Here is an 8721-nt window from a genome sequence, read left to right on the forward strand (position 1 = left end):
TCATCTGGTTCTTGGTGATAAGAAGACAGTAAGGTCTGTAGATAGTAACAAGGAGGGTCATTCAATCAATCATTCCTCTGAAAAATGTAGATTGAGTTCCTCCCCTGTGCTATCATGTCAACAATTAGGAGCCAGGTAGTAAACAACACAGCCCTGGCCTTCAGAGAGCTTTCTTTAGCTAGAGACAGATGTGATGTGACAGAGTTCAAACAGTGATAAGAACTAGAAGAGGAGGGAGTGGTAGAGAGAGGCTGTGATGGAGTGAGTAACAAGAAACAAGATGGACATGGCGACCTACTCAGGAGGCAGCACCTGAGCCAATCTCAGAATGATCAGAAGGCAGCCAGGTGAAGAGTTAGATGAAGAACATTGACAGAACCTGCTAGAACCAGGAGTTCTGTATTAGAAAATCTTGACATCAGAGTTGGCAGTGACCACAGTGGTGGTGGCCATAGAGACAGGAAGTTGCTGAGTAGGATAATATGGGGTTGTATTGGGAGATAATCTAAGCAGCTGCTCCTAGCAGAAGCCGAGGACCTCCTGTAGGAGCCTACACCATGAGACTGTGCAGTTGAAGGGCTTTCTCTTCCACAGGTGTCCCCACTCTTTGGAACCATCTATGATGTTATAGTCCTGTTGGCCCATGCCCTAAACTGCTCTGAAAGCCAGGGGGCAGGCCTCCCAGGAATGCACTTAGGGGACAATACAGGAGCTCTAGATGTGAAGGGCTTTAGCCAGAGGAGCCAGACCAATAAGAAGGACTGGAGGCTGGGCCAGCATGTTGTCCTGGACTCGGATGGTCAAGGAAGCCACCTGGCCCCCACCCACGTTCCGGACACAACATCATGGCAAGTGCAGCCCCTGGGCAAGACCATACACTTTCCAGGAGGTGCCCTCCAGCCCACAACTCCAGCTGATGATTTGACCTCAATACACTATGTATGAGAAGAACTCATTATCTACTCATCTATCCACCAGCCACCCAACCATCCATCCATCCATCCATTCATCCATTTATCCATCCTTCTACACACCACCTATCCATTCTTTTACCCACCAATCCATCTACCCATCTACCCCATTTGTCCAGCTCTATCTGTTGCAGGCAGCCGAGTTACATAGAAATACAGGCAGTCAGACAGGGTCAGGCCTTTGAAGGAGGTAACAAAGGAGACCAGAAACCTTACAACTGTGGGAGGGATGAATGCTCCTGCTGTGAGCCAGAGACCAAACAAATGCTAACCTCCCTAAAGATTGGCATCCCTAGTAGATCATTACCCTGAGAAAGCCAGAAAAAATCCTTACCTGATGGCTACCAGATAAGGTCCTGTTTTTCATTCATGTTCCCTTGCTACGTGACTCCCTTCCCTATTTGGTCCCGGACTCAATCAATTTTACCTGAGCAATGGTGCTTGTAATCTCATTGGTTGACCATAGTTTTGTCCCACCCCACATCCACCTAAGCAAGTTCCCCATTTCTCCATCTTAGCCCCACATGGTTTTACACTATAAAAGTCCCTGGAAGAAACAGCTTCCTGGGAAACAACCCACTCGGGCCCCCCTCCTGTCCCTCTCTCAGACAGGAGCTTTCTTTCCTTCAATAAATATATTCTGCTCATAACCTCCATTTGTTCCTAAAATTCATTCTTCAGTTTTAGAGAACACGGACTTGTCCAGGTCCGGTCGGCAGATCATTTTTCCCTATGTCATTTAGAGGTTCCCTATATCATTTGGAGGTCACCTACCCGAGATCAGTTTTTCTTTCTGTATCATATCCATCCATTCATCACCCATCCATCCAATTCATCCATTCATGCACCCCATTTATCCATGTCTGCCCATCCACCTGCCACCCATCTGTCCTTCCAACCATCTGTCTATCACCCATTCATTCATTCATCCATCCTTCATTAAAGTTCCCCATATGGATATCTTAAATGGGTAGTAGGAACAGATGCAAAGAAGGAATATGATGCTTAATGGGGAAGACCAAGCCAGCAGCTCTGTGTAGCACTAGAGATTCTAGCTAGATGGGCAGGGCTAAAGCATCCACAGAGACTTGCCCATCTTCAGCCTCCTAACAGTCACCATAGCTCTGTTTCTAGGCCACTATCCTCCACAGGCCCTGCGGGAGAACTCAAATTCACAAAGACTCAATAGTCACACAGGGAAGCAGTGGCTGAGCTCACCCTGAGCACAAGTCTTTCAACTGCAAGTGCAGGATTTCTTTTCCTAGAGGAGAGTGAGAAACCAGGAGGCCCATACCTTTCTGACTCCTCTCATTCCTCCATCCTGTGCGTCAAATTTGATAAGCCTGTGCTGACATCCACATTCCTAAACATACAGAGATGTGCATATCACAGTGAGTGGGGAGGGCCGCCAACATTCCTTAGCACACACCTGGTGGCAGTTACTGCCCCTGGTGAGTAGCAGAGGTTTGACTGGGATTATTCACCTCCCTTCCCTGCCCCAAACCTTCTGTGCCCCTTCTTCTTCCTGACCTGGGCTCTCCCTATACTCTCAACCCCAGTCATGAGCCAGCCACTCCTTGCATTCCCTGGAGCACACACTGCTCTATTAGGCTGCCCTTGACTGTGCACTTTCTTCCCCTTGGTGTGCTTTTCTAGCCCTCTACCCCACCCAGTTTTGCCTAGCTAGATCTTCTTTGTCCCTCAAAACGAGTTCTGTAGTTAAGTTGAGACTTCTTACCCATAAGGAGGAGCAGTATGGCTCATAGTTTCATCTCTCTCCTGGACAAATGTGAGCCCTAAGAAATCTCCTGGGAGAGGGACAGAGGTGAAGCCTTCACCAGTGTTCATTTGGCCCATGCACTATGCTCAACTCAAGGGCTACAGGAGAGAATGGAACATTGCCCTACCACAAGGCAAGAATTCTGAGCTTCCCCACCTCTGGAGACAGCTAGGCAACGTGTTCCCATTTCCCAAGGGAGTCACCCAGGAAGTGAGTGTAGGAGTGGGGTGACTCCCACCTGTCCCTGCCTCCCCACAGGTACCTAGCCCCTGAGCAGCCGCCTGGCTCTGGCACTGACTTGTGTCCTGGCACTGGCTGGAGGGACCCTTACCGTCCTCATCAGGTGAGACTATCTTGGCCGGAGTCAGCTCTGGTTCTTTTTGTCCCCCTAAAGGGCCTTCCTGTGGCAATCAGCAGGGGCTTTCCCTGTATCCATCCTGTAGGACCCTAGAGGGGTCCTTTTCACCCACAGTCAGGACTGCCAAGGTCTATTTGAGACCCCAGGAAAAGGCCTATAACCCAGGAGGAGACTCAGATGCTGTGTTTCAGGATCTCACCTGTAATGAGGGGAGGGGGCTGGATCATCCTCAAGGGCCCTTCAGCTATAGAAACAAATTCTCCCTGGAGTTCAATTGCTGTGTTCCTGAATCTTGCAAGGGGGCAGCCTTTCACTCCCAGCTCACCCCAGGCTCTGGCTATCCCTGGGGCCCCTAGGCACCTTGGAGACACTGTGGTTGGACCCAGCAGCCAGGCCTGAGCACAAGGTCAAAGGGTTCCAAGAGGACAGTACTTGTTGCCCTTTGCTGAGCCTGGTGGGGTATGGAAATGGAAAGGAGAGAGTGGGAGAACTGTGAGTCTGAGGCTGACCCAAGGGTCAGATTGAGATGGGGGTGGCCTTTGTGTCACCCCTACTGCCCTGTGTCTCTCATCTCCAGACTGGACATCCAGCAGCTGCAGCTGGTGTGGGACACCCACTGGATCCTGCTGCCAGCCCAAGACCTCACCTTCCCCCACAGGCCCCCAAGCTGTAGGGTAGGTTGGTAGGGCCAGGCTGGTGGGTAGGCAGCTGATCTTGGCGGGGTCTGAGCTTCTGACCAAGCCTGCTCCCCAGCTGCTGAATGTGGACAATGCAAGTGAATCCAGAACTATGGTTGATGGCGGGAGCCTGAGGTCAGGGGCCCAGGGGTCAGCAATGAGCCTGCCAGCACCCCAGGAGCCACCAACATGGCCTTGTACCAGGTGAAGTTTTCTGCCACCAAGGAGGCCTGGGGAGCTGTATCGATTTGGAGAATGTCTCATCCATTTCTGTCAGAGAACGAGCAACCAGCCTAAGGAGGAGCAGTGGTTTTCCTGGGCTCCCTGGCAAGTCAGCAGCGGGGGTACGAGCAGGAAACAGGACTCCCAGCGACCAGCCAAGCATGGCTCCTGGCTCCTGGCCGCTCGGCCCTACACACTGCGTAGACCACTGTATTAGTCAGTGTTCTCGTTACTGAGACCAATGCCTGACACCCACACCATAGAGGACAGGGTGAGGAGTTTAATTTGGCTCACAATTGGGGGGTAGATTCGCTCCATGGTCCACTGGCTCCAGGGCAGAAATGGCAGAGTACTAGTGTATGGCAGAGAAAACTGCTTGGCCCTGTTGCCAGGAAACAGAGAGAGGGATGAGGGTGGGGTGCGCCCTCCAAAGGATCCCCCCCACCCCACCTTCCTGATAACCTCCCTCGGCCGAGTCTCTCCCTTTAGCTGCTCATTTAGCTGTGGACTTACCCCTGGAACAACTTACTGCTGAGTGTCACGTCCTCGTGGCCCAGTCGCCTTTCCAAAGTGCCTCCTCTGACACACCGGACCTTTAGGAGACACTCTAGATCTGAACCGTAACAGTCATACAACATGAGATTCCCGGTCCCCAAGCCCCGATGGCAGCACCCAGTCCTGAGAGCCTCTAGGCAGAGGCTGACATGCAGGCTAGAGAGTCAGATGTTAAACCAACAGGACTGTACGGTTGCCTGGGCCACTGCAGCCTCTCAGCTGCTGTCATTCTCAAGCTCAGCAACACGATGACACTAGAGTGTTCCACAACTCCCACAGCTGATGAGCCAGTTGGAAGCAGCCTGAGTCTCTCGATGCTTCTTTCCTACCTTGTCCCCTCGAGAATCCCAGCTTTTCCCTTTTCTGCTGAAAGGAGGCTTTAGGGATGTGCAAAGCAGGTGCGGTCTGTGAGCTGGCAAAGGCGGGGCAAGGGGGACACCTGAGGCTGCAGCTGGTGCTGTGGCAGCCCAAGACAAGCAAGAGCCCCCGTTTAAGGACACCTCCTCTCCCACCCTCCCTTGCTCCTGTCCGGGGTGAAAGAAAAACCTTTCACAGGGTCTGGGGTATGAAAGGCATCTGAAACCTGTAGCATCTAGCTGATCTCAGGGTCAAGAACTAGCAGGCTTGGGCCAGTGACATAGCTCAGCAGCCTAAAGCACCTGCTTGGGCAAGCTTTGGCAAGGGCTCAGGGACCGCAGTTTGATCTTCGGCACCGTATGCCACCGCCAGCCCTTCCCCTAGGGTGGACTGAGCTGGCCATTTGTATCTGTATATTCAAAATAATTAAGATAGATATACAGCTACATTCTCTTAATTCAATGAATGGAGAGATTTGTTCTAATAGTGTTTGTGGACAGGATATCATGTCTGCATCTTGTACAATGAATAACCACTAAGACAACAATATGCAATGTATTAATTATTGAAATTGTGCTAGTAATTGATTTTGAAGCTGTCCCATTGCTATTTGTTTCTCAATAAAATTATTTTTAAAAAAGCTTCATAGCACCATCTCATTAGCCCTGGAGACATGAGATTATCTTCTGTACTTAACAGGTCTAGAACCTGAGGCTCAGAGAACAGAAGTCACCTGACCCAGGTCCTAGAATTAAGTGTAGTGAAGTAGGGGTGGGATCCTGGTGTGTCTGGGGCCCAGTAAAAGTCTAACTGTGGTCACTGCTGCTGGGCTCTACCTAGCACACAACACAGAAGGTCACTTTCGTGGGAGAGGAGCTGGGGCTGAGTGAGGTAGAGGGATCTCCCAGTCACAGGGCTGGAGAAGAGCAGCACGCAAAACCACTGCTCTTCCTTGAACAGGGAGACTGGATTTGGCTGAAGAAATTTGAAGTGGGCACAACTCCTGAGCTGCGCCTTTGTTGCCTCAACCTCCTGAGAAATGTAGGGATGTTCGGATGAGGTGGGGATTCTCTGTCCAAGGTGGTCTGTGTGGACTGATCCCCGCTCAATGCAGAAGCTTCTGGCTTCAGAGAGAGTCCACGTGCCATCATGATCTCTGCCCTTAGCCAGCAATTCAGCTGCACTTAGAAACCATCGCTGTTACCACTGCCCCCACACACACCCTAAGGTCACATCACCATGCCAGAACGGTCCTCACCACAACCACCAGGGACACAGTCACCTCCAGGAGAGTCACCTCGTGGCATCTCAATGCCATCAGGGGACGCAGGGCTGCACCCTTCCTCCGTCTGCCCACCCAGGCATGCATCTGCTATTCTTGAGCACTCTCATGTACCAGATTCTGTGCTTTGGCAAAGAGAAGCTCTTTTCTTGGGGAAGCTTCCGGTCACTTGTTATCACTATCCAAGAAAGCACCTTTGCCTGGAAATTGTCCGCACCCCAAGAGGCACTGTGCAAGGCGGACAGAACCCAAGAAAATCACCAACAAGATCCTGCCTCCGAGGAACATGAGCTTCCTTGGGAAACAGAGCCAAGGGTGTCCAGCTGCAAGGGAACTGGAGAGGTGCAGGGATCACACAATATAACCCAGAACCATTCCTGCCAAGCAGTGTGCCTTCAACTAATGATGAATTTTCTTAGCTTCTTCACTTTCGCTATTTTGCATTACTACTTCCAACATCATCACTCTGAAATAGTTTGGAGAGATTAACGAACTGGAGATAAATAAGGGCCAGCCAAATCACTCAGTGGATTAAAGCACCTGCAAGCACGTGCGGCGGCTGGTGGTTCGATCCCCAGGCCTGCTGTGCTGGCCCCGTACCTGGGGCAGGCTGAGAAGGCAATTGAGACTGGGCGTGGTGGTGGCCTGTAATCCCAGCTCTTGGGAGGCGATAAACAGGTGGATCACTATGAGTCCAGTCTAGTAGTGAGACCCCGAACACCCTATAGACCCTTCCCTAAAATATAAAAAAATTAAAAATAAAAAAAAAATAACTGGAGATAAAGTTAGGCATTTCCCAGTGGTCATCTTGCAGCCTGCGTAAGAAGATCTCTGTCTCTCTGTGTGTCTGTCTCTGTCTCTCTCTCTGTCTCTGTCTCTCTGTGTGTCTGTCTCTGTCTCTCTCTCTGTCTCTGTCTCTCTGTGTGTCTGTCTCTGTCTCCATCTCTGTCTCTCTCTCTCTCTCTCTCTCTCTCTCTCTCTCTCTCTCTCAGAAAGTGTTGAGCTATATCCCAGTGTCTTAAATTTTTAATTTTGAGGCCAATTTTCCCTCAGTTTCCCAGGGTGGCCGCAGACTTGCAATTCTGTTGCCTCTGCCTCCAACACAGGCCTGTGGTCCCTCAAATCTGGGAGTTGCTTAGGTTCACCATAACACTTCTCAGAACCTTTGCCATGCTATCCTATCCACCACTGTGTAAGATTACCCCAAAAGACAGTGGCTAAAAACAATGACCATTTTATATCTTAAAATTCTGTGGAGAAGAAACTTTGGCAGAGCTCAACTAGGTAATTCTATTTTACTTTGTCTTAGCCAGAGAAAGATTCAATAGTCCTCAGCTAATAAACAGGCTGTCAGAAGTTAGTAAACTGGGCCACAGGCAAACGAGGTACATTGCTTGATTTGACAAATGGAGTTTTATTTATTTGTTTATTTTTGTATTTGGTTGTTGCAAGGCCTCACCATGCAGCTGAGACTCATAGTAATCCTCCTGCTTTTAGTCTCCTCAGCACTGGGATTACAGGAGTGGGCCACTACACCTAGACCCCCCCAGGGGGTCGGGTGGACTGGCACAGCATGTGGTGCCAGGGATTGAACCACGGTCTCTGTGCTTGTCTAAGGTTGCCTAAGCAGGTGCTTTAGTCCACTGAGCTACCTCACTGGCCCCTGAAGTGTTTTGTTTTTTAAAGAGGCATAAAAAATTTATTAGTCAAGAATTTTAAAGTACATAGTTAAATAGAGTACAGGCCCTCAAGAGAGAGGTACCTTACAGTTAGAAGTTGGAATATTTATGTGTTTTGGCAGTAGAAATCTGCGGAATTTAGAATCCATAAATGAAATTCTATTGGCATAAAGCCATGCTCTTTCCTGTTGGCTGCGGCTGTTTTCATACCACAGTGGCAGAAGTGAATTGCTGAGACAGAGACCCACAAAATCTAATATTTACTCTCTGGACCTTTCCAGAAAACTTGGCTAGTTCTCAGTCCAGAGGCCCTAAAATGACTTCACTCATGCTCATTGCCTTGGCAGGAAAGTTGGAAGGCTGGGCTCTGCTGGATTCATCTCCCCCCCGCCCCCCGCCCCCCGCCTTTCTGCAACTTCAGGGCTTCCTTGTGTGGCCTCTCGGGGACGGTAACTTGGGGTAGAAGACTTCTGACCTAGGGTCTTCAAGCAACAAAAGAAAGGGTAACAAGCGACAGGAAATGAAGGCTGCTAGCCCTGCACGCAGCCGCGCATGGGACAATTCCCACTGCATTCAGCTGGTCATGGTAGGCCCAAGCTACTCCCTCGCTCACGGAGAGAGGCTGCGCTGAACTTCTGCATATCCTGAGGAGCCCGTGAAACTCCAGTGAGAGACAGTGCACAGGCCCTCCCTCAGCCGAGCCCAGAACTGCTTTTGTGAGCAAGGCTGTGCTCTATCTGTCCTGCTTGGCAAATGCCAGTGTCCCTGACTAGGTCCAGCTCCTTCTTTTTCTGTCTCTGTGTGTCTGTGGTGTCTGTGTGCCTACATCTCTGTCTCTGT

At 50.3% G+C, this 8721-nt stretch overlaps 1 protein-coding gene across 1 annotated transcript in view; it reads left to right on the top strand.

The window, feature by feature from the left end:
• LOC101590979 (olfactory guanylyl cyclase GC-D) overlaps positions 1 to 8721 on the top strand; it is a 28530-nt gene that overhangs the window by 4400 nt on the left and 15409 nt on the right. The window contains 7 exon segments of the mRNA XM_012515025.1: positions 595 to 889; positions 892 to 954; positions 3016 to 3094; positions 3687 to 3783; positions 3863 to 3965; positions 3968 to 3990; positions 5881 to 5961. Of these exon segments, the coding sequence (XP_012370479.1) occupies positions 595 to 889; positions 892 to 954; positions 3016 to 3094; positions 3687 to 3783; positions 3863 to 3965; positions 3968 to 3990; positions 5881 to 5961 (741 nt within the window).

This window comes from Octodon degus, unplaced genomic scaffold (genome assembly GCF_000260255.1).
Source record: "Octodon degus isolate 3935 unplaced genomic scaffold, OctDeg1.0 scaffold00049, whole genome shotgun sequence".
In the NCBI taxonomy this organism is placed as follows: Eukaryota; Metazoa; Chordata; class Mammalia; order Rodentia; family Octodontidae; genus Octodon; species Octodon degus.